At 34.0% G+C, this 12,579-nt stretch overlaps 1 protein-coding gene across 1 annotated transcript in view; it reads right to left on the bottom strand.

Moving 5' to 3' along the window:
• The window catches only part of NBEA (neurobeachin), a 479,458-nt gene that overhangs the window by 64,465 nt on the left and 402,414 nt on the right, over positions 1–12,579 (bottom strand). The window contains exon 46 of the mRNA XM_065730203.1: positions 5,047–5,166. Coding sequence (XP_065586275.1) covers positions 5,047–5,166 — 120 coding nt within the window. The remainder of the gene's footprint in view (positions 1–5,046; positions 5,167–12,579) is intronic.

The following is a 12,579-nucleotide window of genomic DNA, read 5'->3' as shown; positions in this document are numbered from 1 at the left end:
CCCTGGTATCCATTAATTCCACAAGAGCCAAGTACTGGGTCAATGAGTCACTCATGAGTACTTCCATTAGCTGTGTTAATTTACACTAAGGCACCTTAATGACATTTTGTCAGAGTTACCTTCCTTACTTCTAAACACACTATTCAAAAAGTAATATAACAAGTTTGAGAGGCATTAGGAAAGATTAGTGCCTGAACAGAGAGTTCTCTGGAAGTTGGTGTTAGCAAAAACTGGAGAGGGGAGGGGTAGATAGGAAGAAATGTGAAAGCTGACTGGGCAAGTTATGGTCATTTCTGGGTGACTTGCTTCCTCAAAGGTCACTCTGCTAACACTCATTCCTCGTCCAGCTTGTACTGATTATCACAAGAGAAGGTCGATGTTGATAAAGGGAGACACAATAAAATAAACCGCGTTAGCCAGGTTCTCCCCTGGGTGTTACTACACTTGTGTAGCACACCCTGTGTTAATTCCGTTTCACCCAATATAGGTGAACAGGTCTCTTAGAAAATGAACCAAAATAGCTCAAATGTGGTTAAAAAAAAAAAAAGACTAACTATATGTATAATCATCTACTGATTAATAATTTGTCACTTGCTACATTTTTCAAACATGGGAAACTTTTTGTCACAATTCAAGATGTATCAATAAGTAGAAATCATGGCTTATTTTTCTGACTACTGCCACTGCCCTATTTTCTTTATCTCAGCAGGAAACAATTGTATGCCAGAGGAGGAACGAAAAGGAAGGGGAGAAGGAGGGAGGGGGAAGGGGAGAGAATCGGCAGAGAGAAGACATGTATGTAAAAACAAGAGGCTGACCTACAAAACTGCAACTTCCCTAACAGATATACATTCCTTTGCAAATGTCAAGTATTTTTTTTTTAATTTTTAATACAACATTCTTTAAATGTGATTTGGAAGTTTTCTTTAAAACATATTAAACTTGCAGAACACTGCTGATGCTTAAAATCTCAATTTACTAGGTAAAACTGACCCAATCTGTCTTAAACAATAACACATGGAAAAAAAATATATACTTATTCTACTTTTCTTAAAAAAAATAATTTCAAAAGGATTTTTTTTTCATTAGACATATTAATAAGGAATTAAGCCAATTCTTATTATTTAATATGGTACTTGAAAGTAAAAGCAGTGGCCATTTTACAACACAAATCTTTGAAAAATGTAAGATTAATTCATTACACATGCTGTTTTAACAAAATTCATAACCTGCGCCACAGCAATTAATGAGATTAGTGAGATCAGAGATTAAACGTGCTCAAAGAAGCTCAGATGAATTTAAAATATATGATAAGGAATACATGAATAATAAACATTTTCTGTTATAAACAGTTTTGAATGTTTATTGGATGGACAGTCCATATTGCACACACCTCATATTTAATTTTCAGAGTGTATATCACATGGGATTCATTCCTGTGCCACTGCCAAAGTTCTATACTTCAGGTTGAGTGAGCAGCCAGAAAGAAGCTACACAAATATGAGGAACACTTGGTCAGAGAACATGCTTTAAGAATTTATACTTCTGTAAGCTCTACACAGCTCTTCTTGAGCACAGCACTGACTTTCTCAAAAGATTGCTATATAAATATTAGATGCTATCAGACAACTGAACATGAATTGTAGGCTGCTTCACACTCACAGTGCTGAAGCCCTTTGTTGTGGAAGACCAACGCTGCTGTGCTTAAAGAGAAGGAAAGTAGGAAGAGAGAGACTTTGAGAGCGTTTGTTGATGGGTCCTAAAACCTTACTCCTTTTCCAGTGTCTGAAAACTCAATTAAATGCATAAAAAGTCTGCCAGGCATTCCAAATAGCAGCACAACTGATCTGAAAAAAAATGAGGTATTTGTATTATTAATAATAGTTCAGTTTTCTGTCCTTTTTCAGAATGAACTCCACGGCCTCAGGGAAAAGTTGGCCCTGATGTCATGGCATTGAGAAATGTACTTCATTAAGATCTCAAGCAACTAACAACAGCAACAATTAGTTGCTTTCCTCATTCTTGATTTATCTCTAAGAAACACAGACTCTACAATTGAAAAGGGCCTAAAGGGTCAACTAGCGCATCCTCTGGCCAATTCATGATTGTCCCTGATGCTTTTCCACTGTTTTACCAGTCTACATTTCTAAGAATCTTGAGAAATAAAGATTTTACTGCTTTCTCTCACGAGGATATCCAAATTCAGAGAATATTGACATTTTTACTTAACTTTTCATGATACGTTGGTTAAGTAAGCATTTTTCAGCTTTCCTCGGTGGCTTACCTCTTTGTTCCCTGACAAAGAATTCTTCACCCTATCACATAGCTGCATATTTCATAGTGTTTATGTTAACATGTCTCCTCACTCCTTTACATTAATTACCTCACACATGCAGACATTTTTTCCTGTATACAACTCCTTAAATAAGTTTGCTGCTCTTACGACTCCCGCCAGTTCAGGTATATATTTTTAAAGTCTGTTTCACAGAAGAGAAATTGCCAAGGTTTTGCTGTAACCAGCATGAATACATACTAAGGATCAAAGAAGATAAAAACAAAAACCTGTGTTCTCCAAGAACATGAGAGCTATGCAACAAATGAAAGACAGTAAAATCATTCAGCTAGAATGTAGATGTCATGAAATTCTTCAGTTGCTATAATTCTAAGCACATAGCTGTGGTCTTACTGTAAGCATTCTACTATCCTGCTGGTCTTTGAAAAAAATCTCTAAAAATCTCTTCTCCATTCTATCTCTATTTTCTTTTTCTTTTTTATTTAGATAGCTCATGAACTTTTTCTGTTTGCTTTAACAGCCATTCATGATTTAGCTTATTTTCAAATCTGCCTTTGTTTATCTGTTTTTATCTTAAGCCAAATCAAGCCACAATAGATCAACTCAAGACTAATTTCTAAACTCAACTGCCCTGTACCTTTATTAATTAACAAAACTGGATTTTAAACAGCATTTGTATTCCGTAAAATATCCCTGAGCATACACATCAGGGATTATCTGGAGAAGACATTTATTGACTAACAGACCTCTTCTGTGCCTCCCATATTAGATTTTCTGTAATGATTTAGCTCCAAGTATTATTTTGTTTTCTAATAACATAAGAGAAATGTGTATATATAGAATAAATAATTTTACAATCTTTCCACCGTGTGACTCTGACTCTTAATTGTTACTATTTTATCCGACCTTTCCACAACTCCTCTCTTTACATTCAGTGGCACTAAAGTACTAAACTATCCTACATGTTCACCTTTTGCCTTCCATTACTGAAGGCAAATATCCCCTTTTGAGCATTTTTAATGCTTGTTCTGTTTAAATAACTTGGTATTAGTAAAAAATTCATTTTGTAACTGCAACTGTTGTGCCTTCATTATTCCTGTACCCTTGCAAGTGGCAGCTGAAATTACCCCACTTGGTTCACAAGACTCCTAGTGTTTTCATACAACCATTTCAGTTCCTTATTTTACTGATAACTCACGTGGTTGCTTGTTTAGGAACAATCCTTTCATTAATTATACATCCCACTTGACTATCATCCCTCCGTCTGTCCACAGATATTCCTTTATCTTTTGCTATGCTTTCATGTATTTAACTGCCCTCCTCCTGTGTACTAAAGCCTGGGAAGAACATTACAGTCACTTCCAACTGTCTTCCATTATTCCTTACTTTAAGGCTCTTATCTGTTGTTTCAGCCCCACTCCTTGAAGGCCATTTTCCCAGATATTCCAGTGGAGGTTCACAAAAACCAAAATGAAAAGGAAAAATTAAAATGTCAGCATTCTAATTTTAAATAAATTGCTGTATGTTAAATACAGTAAATAGCAGCTTGAATTCCTTCCAAGAAGCGTGTAAATTACATTCTTTTATATTTTTTTTTAGTTTTTCATAAAATTAACAGAGCTAATGCTTAAAACATTATTAGCTTCAGGAGGAGCATAAATAAATATGAAATTAGCTTTAAGAGGGCTAGGTTAATTTATTTTCCTTGAAAAGCATTTCCTCCTGTATGTTAAGACAGCGATACAATTTGCAATTTACTTTTTTCTAACTAGAAACTGAATGATAATACCATGGTTTGTCTATATAAACTTTCTGAGACTGCTGAAATATTTATGGAAATAGGAGCTCTGGAATAAAACTAAATCAACAAATTTACTTCTTCTTCTGTCAAGTTAATTAAAAAACATAATGGTAATGTGGCCTTTCCCTGCTATGAATTGCCTGTTCCCACAATAAGGCAGTCTTTGCCTACCTGATTATGAGAAAATGAGAATTAAGAATCAGCGAAAGTATTCAAAATATTATGATGCTTTTTAAAAAAATTTTTTTCTGTTAAGTTTCCATGTATATGAATAGTAGCTTTTTATATTTAACAATAGGTAAGGAATAACAACAGTAAAATCACCCTGCTCTCCGGCTGTTTCTGTATATCATGTAGAAGTTGTTTTAATCTAATGTGTATTGTTGCATAATACCCTCAGGCACAGTCAAGTAAAAGCTAAAGCTGTACAGAAAAGCCAACGTTTTAAATGGGTCTTGTCATTAATGCTTTATTAATTGCCCTAGGCAATGCAAACTCAGAGTTAGGCAAGCTATAACAATATGACACTTTAAGGTCAAATCCAATTCCTGCTGTGTTTTATAGAGTGGGCCAAATATTGAGTTAACAGCAGGAAAGAACAATTTATTGGGCTTTTCTCCATCTCCTGATTATCTGATCTAAATTAGATCAGTTTAGTTGGTTTTCTGTAAAAACAAAACACCTTTTGTCCACTTAACTTCAAAGAATCTTTGATTGCTTCTGTTTGAAAACAATATTTAGTAACATCTACTTTAATTAAAGATCTACTTTAATTAAATTTAATTTTCTTCAAACCAAATCTGAATATAAAGACATAAAATATAAAATCTTTTTTATCCCAACATGAAAAATTATGTGTACATATATATATATATATATATATATATATATATATATATATATATATATATATTTGTTTATTTATATTATTAATTGATGTAATGTATGTTACCTTCACATCTGAGGTATCTCTTTGGCTGTTTCTCCAAGACCTGGCTACTGAAGAGAAGGTTCGATCTGGGTGGTCAAATTTGCCATCATTTGCATTTAGAAAGAATGTTGTAAAGGGCTCCTGTAGTCAATGAAATGAAGACAGATTAAGAAAACAGTAGAAGGAATCATGAAGCAGGTTTCTAATGAAATCCAAATGACTTTTGCAGATCAAAATACTATATAAGGGAAGAATTAAAGTAAAATATGGCAGCTCATCTTTGTATCTATGCATTATTACCTATACTGAATATCTTAGCACATTTATTGGTGCTAACACAGTTTGCACACACTCACCTTGAGTTCTGACAGGACAGGTTATTTTTTATATTAACTCGGCCATAAGACTGATCAGTCATCAGTGACAGACCTATGTAGAATAGTTTTAATTTACTACGGTTGCCTACCTCACTGCAATCATCACAAACACTCCCTGTGTCATTTATATTACCATGCTTTATTTACCCTTATAAGACAGTATGTCAAAATAAAATCTTAAAAAATCTCTCACTTGGATTTTTCTTTTGTTTTCTTTCAATTTAAAAGATCTCAGGAGATTCCATTTTTCCTCATGGTGGGCAGACTTTCTGTATTGTCCTTTTGAGGCAGGCTATGGTTACAGGGTGTCTAACTTGACCCTTATTTATGAGCAGCCAAATATCAACTACCATGTTTCCCCCACTTAAACTATCCCTCATCTTTATGCTAGGCTTTAAGACAAGCATGCAGAGTCACTCAGAGATGAAATATTTCGAATTTTTATTTTTGCTAATTCTATCTGAAACTATGCTTCCCATACTTACTAAATGGAAATAGCAATTAAGGAAGAACTCAAGTCTCTGATAGTCTGGAGAACCATTTTTCTTTAACTGCTTTCACTGGCAGGGAAGGCTTTGACAGTGGACCAAACCATTACTTTGACAGTAAGACCTGACTACTGAGATCACTGCCGACTCTCTGTTTTTCCAGAACCATGCAATTAGCTCCATGATATTAATATTTGGCAATACATCCTAGTGGATGGAAGCAATTTCTTCTTTTTCTCAAAAGTGCTCTGGTGAGTATTTGAAAAAGTTGAGTTACTTCATTTAAATTCATATCCAAATTTACTTCTTTGTATGTCTGCTCATTTGGAAATTTCATGAATCAAAGACAATTTGTAATCACCAGTCACAACTGACACTGAAGTTCATCTACTATTTGAATTTTATTCTATATATTCTCTATTTCCCATTCTGAAACTTTTGAACAAAGCTTCTCAATTAATAAAGAATTTTTGAGGGAACTATGTGCCATTATACATATCTTGTTTAAATTACCCAGTATTCGAGAGGACTAAAGTAATTCAGTTTAAGTAGCATTTAACAACAATTAAAGATACACAAGGAAATCCTTGATGCACAGGTACTGAAAAAAATTAACAATGAGGAAATGGAAAATAGGGAACCTCATGAGGTTCATTAAGGCCAAGTGCAAGGTGCTGCACTTGGGCCAGGGCAGATCCAGGTATTTATACAATCTGAGGGAAGAACTCCAAGTGAGCAGCCCTGTGGAGAAAGACTTGGGGGTCCTGGTGGATGAGAAGCTAGACAATGGTGCATGCGTGCAGCCTGGAGGGCCAACTGTTCTACTGTTCAACTTTTCTAGTCTTCCCAAATAATATCTTATATGATATGCAATAGTCCACACAAGCTACTTCCATTCAAAGAGAAAAACTTAAATTTCTCTATCTAAATAAGAATAAATGGGACGTCTCCATTATTGCCATCATATCATGCTGGTACTTCAGGAGTAGCTTAAAGGAATTGTTTATATTTGAACAATAATTTTTTTTCAAGGGACAGAATCTTAATTTTCAGAGTATGTGACTTGAAATATGGAATCTTTTTCATTATAATAGTTCAAGGCATTTTCTTGCTGTCCAACAGAACGTTGAGTCTTTTTTCATCTTTTTTTCTTTTAGGACATTGGGAATTATTTTAGAAAGAATGGATGCTTTCAAAAGAATAGACAGCAATGTAAAAAAATGTATAATTTCAACAGAATATTATTCCAATAAGAGACTGTCAAAATGTGCTAATAATTCATTTGAAATAATTAACCTAAATGTAAATACATCACAGTACAATTTGTTGGACCCCAACTCCCACTGCACAATGACTTTGTTTGCATTTGTGAATATTGAAATAGGGAGTGCAAGTCAAGTGAGGAGGAGGTTTATAAGTTGAATAGAGTATTAAAATTTAACATTAGCTCAACATGGCAAGCAGTATAGAAGTGTTATGATCAATTGAAATATCGAAAGAAAAGAGAGTAAGGTTTTGTACATCTATATTTTTCATTGCTTCCAATAGAGAACTTTATGTAAAATGTAAATGAGAAATGGTATTGTTTACATCCAGAGTTAATAAACTGAAAAGAATTTAAACAGAGTTGGGTTATATTTATTTTGCCTAAAGTTCTATTATTATTATCATAACATTATATTCACATAAAATTCTCTTGACTTTAGAATTTTCATTTAAACTACATATTCTCCCCCAAAATCTCTGTATATATTTTCAGTATCATTGCAAATTATGCTACCTTGTCAACACTGAAAAAAATTATATATTTTTGATCTGAGCACAAACAATTCTGTCTTCTATCAGCCCTTGCCTATCACTCTTATTCCTTGTAAGGCATGTTATTTCTTGTGATTACCATTGTCTGTGGGTCACTACTAGGTTTCTGAAATCATAAATAGTTGATGGATTAAAAAAAGCAGAAACAAGAAATATGATGTAATTACAATAAATTATGTAAAAATATTAATCCCAAATTCCATGACAACATTATTTTAAGCATCTGAGACAAATATACAAAAGTAATAAAATTCATAATCAAGGATTAAGCATTTAATAGTTGCGCACTACAGGGTGCCCTATTATGCTATCCTACTATGACCTGTTGTGACTATCTTTTTGGATTTTTAATCCTTAGCAGAAATTCAGAGCTTTCACTAGCTTTATCTCTAACCTTTCAAATAATTTGAAAGTATTTTTTCTTCCTCTGGAAAGTCAAGAGCTTATATCATTGAAATACAATTCATATCTCATACAATATATTCATTTAAATACTGTTATTCTATGATGCCGATTACTGTCATCTCATGTAAAGGTTTTGTTGCTGTGAAAGGTATAAAGCTGCACAATGTTTTCATTATAACCCCATCTCCCTCAGTGCTAATATTCTGAATAAAATTTATGCCATGTTCACCACCAAATAGAAGAGAAATTTGTGGAGTACTTGATCACAGTGTGTATAAGCTTAAGCTGTGGGAACAAGGAATTTTTGACTCACTGGCACTTTTCTCCTTCAACTCCCCTTTAACATTACATAGTCCCACTTAAATCATTTATGGTGGGAGCAGAGGAGAAAAGAGGAAGGATGTGTCATTCTGAGATACGTCAAACACAATTATCTTTTCAGACACTTGTCACGGTAGAAAAAGAGGGTATTTGGAGTTTTGTTATGGTGATACGCACCTTTTATCTCAGATACCTGTCAATCTACAGAATAGGAGACTTGAGTTCAATTTATTTACAAGAGGATATAAAATCTTCCCCAGTTTTGATTTAGGGCCCAGTCATATCTGACTCTCAATTTTTTTTCTAACTTATGCAAATACTTGTAGTTGAAGCTGAAAACCAACTGTCCTCAGCAAAATTCTCGATCAGTCCATTATCATGCTTTTTAATACCAGTCATTTGATGAAGATGTAATTAATTTACACAACTACTGAGAACAACAAATTGCTCTGTAACTCTAGCTTATTTCATCTAAAAAAAACCATGAAAACAACACTGATATTCAATTTTCACATGATTCAAGATTACAGTTCCTTCTTCTGCCTACTTTTCTGTGTACTTTGCAGGTACATGTCACTAGGGTGTACGGCATTTTCATATAGAATTCTTTAACTATTTTGCCATCTGCAACTTAAATATTCACTGATCCAGATGGAAAAGAAATGAAAATAAATAACTCTTAAACCAGGTGGTAATGGAACAGATTCATAAACAATGAGTAGTAGTAACTTCTTTTGTGCAAAATAGGACTATATCAGCAGAACAGTGCATGCCTTTTTAGATCACATTTTACTCTGTTTGCTGGAGAAAACTTGTGGATGATGTTGGCTCAGATTTTCTAAGGTAAGTAGAACTTTTCTGTTTATTTATGTGAATTTCATGAGTTTATATCTACAAATCTGAGATGTGTAGAAGAGTTCAACCATGGTCAAACGAGGGGAAAGCAATATTATATAAACTCTTATGCTCTGTATTAGTTTATATTATCTTTATTAACCTGACTGAACAATAGAGTAGAATTTCACATTCAGTATCTCACTCTGTAAAGCAGACATCTAACTTTGAATAAACTGCTAATTGACTTAGAAAGAATGCTGATCACTTTCAAGAAACAGGTGATGTTAAATATAAAGCTATTTTTTGAGATCATTTGGGATTCATTTGCAATTATAGCAACACGTATATCTAGGCAGTGGCTCAGTTTCTTATAACCTAGGTAGAGGGTACATTCATGACTATTGTCATGAGTTGTAGTATTCTTCAGTGCACAAATTATATATACAGGTTAATGAAGAATTACAATTTCACTTCACGTATGACTGTGTGCATGATGCATGTGTGTGTGCTGGAGTGAACTGCACATAAAAAACTGTGTGCATTATCTTGATTGGGAGAGCTTCATAGTCAGCTATACAAACCTCAAGTAAGCAATCTGGAGAGACCTGGTTAGGCTAAACCGCTTACTGCCCTAAAAGTACCTTCATATTTCATTTAGAGCTCTTACAGAAGGGAATGGAGCACAACTAAGTTTGCATAAAAAGGACACAGAAGATGGAAACAGAAGCTCTGCAGAATTACCATTGTATAGTATCTCATAACTACTGCAGTTACAGATCACATCGTAGGCCATGAAATATAATGGAAGAAAGAAGAACACATACAAATAACAAATTGTATACGTTAATCTACTGCCATTTTTCTGAAAATGTAATGAAATTGGTCACTTTAAAGGATGGATGTTTTATGGAAATTCTTAGTACACAAAAGAGTTTGTGAGAAAACTGTACTAGAAGTTAAAAGCTTATAAACTGCAAATCGATAACAGAGATTGACGATATTGGAATAATAAAACTTGAGAGAACTGAGTCTAAGGTATAAAGTGCATTTTGTAAGAGTAGCCTGATACATTAAATAAAGGAAAGAAACAGAGGGAAACATAAGACAGTATGGAGAAGAACTGACTCGGAAATGTGATATTGAAGTGATTTGAAAAAAAAAACAAAAACAAAAAACTGACAGGAATCAGATTGCATCAAAAAACAAAATTCAAGCTTTTTTCTTTAAGATTTTGTGGCAATTATGAAATTCTATATATATATACTTCAGTTCTTATTCCAACTACTGTTTCCTCCAATACAAAGGTCTAGGAATATATTTTCTTCCTTCTAGATTTATATTACTCTACACTGTTCTGCTTCTATCTAGACTCTGTACAGTTTTTCTCATTTTTTTTAGTTTGTTTCTTTCTTTCTTAGTTTTCTTCAAATTTCTTGATTTACTCAATCTTCTTCTATGACTTTACTATCCATTCCTCTTTCACTATTATTTTGTTGTTCCTTTCTGATAAAAACTTTCTTACAATACAGCTCTTTCCTTGGATCATCTCTAATCTAGAATACTGAAAGCGTTTTCCTGTCTGAATCCCTGCACCTCTCATTTGCCAGCTGCCTTTTTCTGAACTAGCCTGTGATTTGCTAGTATCAAAAGATGACTTCAAAATTCACCAGGAATAAATAATTATTTACATGCCAGATATCTAATGTAGATTCATCTATTAACTACACTGGCACGATAGCCTCCCTTAGGATTTTTTATTTACTATTTTGTTGTCAAGAATCTCTCTCCAATGATCATTATGACTCTGTAATCTATGATCTTTCACTGGCACTTTACACACTTACATTCAAAACTTTATTTTGTTTTTCTACTTGCAGCCCTATCAGATCTCAGCGTCTTCTTTTTTCCCTCTTCTGAGCTTTCCTATGCTTTCTTTCATAGCTTCCCTATGCTTGTCTCCCTTTCACTTCTATCATCTCCCCTCAGTAGGGACTGTTTGTTCTAGTCACTTGTGTTTAAATAGTCCTCAAATGGCTCTCTAGGTGTACGTTTATTTAAATTCCCTGAGCTGTTCTTCACCTTGCCACTAGTAATCTCTGCCCAGGAAAACACTGCTTTTCCTTTTGTTTTCTGCTTTCTGTTCATTAAATTTCTGTTAGTTTCAGCAGACGTTTGTCAGATCTATATTGCAAGGCCATCAAGGTAAAGACCTTGTTCTCTCATTCTTTTTTGTGCAGGAAAGAAAGACAGTGAGAGCACCTACGGTCCTATATAAACAACAGCAGTAAAAATGACATCATTAGCCTAATACAGGAAATGAATACTCCTTGGTGTGCTGTACATTCAACCAGCAAGCAGCCTTAAAGGCCTAGGAATTTGCCAACTAGCAAGAGGGGATCTACTGTTGAATACTAGCCAAAATGAATAGATAAACATGCAAATAAAACCTTTGTTTTTAATAAACTTTAAGTGAACAAAGAAGCATATAAAATGTATTCACAGTACATGCATAATTTAGCAACATTAAAAAGGAGTCCAGAGATTACCCCTTAGAGGAGTGTAATCAACACTTTGTTTCCCATGGGGTTAAGAGTATATCCTGAACTCACAGACATGCGAATTCTTCCCTTCTTAGCAGAAGATCAGGGCATGTCTACAAAACCCGAGATGAGTGATAATGCAGCTCTCTACCTCTGTGCAGCTCTGTTTCGGCTGGTTGTGTGTGAAATATGCTTACAGTGCACCTTATGTGAGAGATTTTTATTGTCAGAGTGTTGTTTAAGTTCAGTAATTACAGAGTGACTCAATTCTTCACGAATTCAAGTTTCTTTATGAAACGTTAAGTCTCTCATCAACAATCCATTTTCCGTAATTCATTCTGTTAACACATAAACTAAATCCAGATTCATTCTATCTTTGCAGTTTGGCCCCTTTCCCTAGGTCTGATTTTAAGAAAAGGATTTAAGGGTGAGGTTTCTAGAACTGAAAGAGCAGTCTGAAACTGGAACCTATATTTTTACATTTTGGAATATTTTAAGTTATTAATCCACCAAGAAGTATTGATCATTTGTATAAATATTACTCTATGCTAATGTAGATAGATAATAATATAGAACTGGTCCTTCAATTCCCCTCTCACGCCGACACAGTCAGATATGATTTTTGTGAAAGGTTTTTCTTAATCATAGAATCAGAGAATCACCAAGGTTGAAAAAGACCTACAAGATCACCCAGTCCAACTGTCCACCTATCAACAATCATTCTCACTAGACCATGTTCCTCAACACAATACCTAAACGTTCCTTAAA

Source organism: Cyrtonyx montezumae, unplaced genomic scaffold (assembly GCF_038088225.1).
Source record: "Cyrtonyx montezumae isolate F1298 unplaced genomic scaffold, pur_monq_1.0 scaffold_12, whole genome shotgun sequence".
Taxonomy (NCBI): domain Eukaryota; kingdom Metazoa; phylum Chordata; class Aves; order Galliformes; family Odontophoridae; genus Cyrtonyx; species Cyrtonyx montezumae.
The sequence above is the reverse complement of the archived record's forward strand: the minus strand, read 5'-3'. Positions and strand labels throughout refer to the sequence as shown.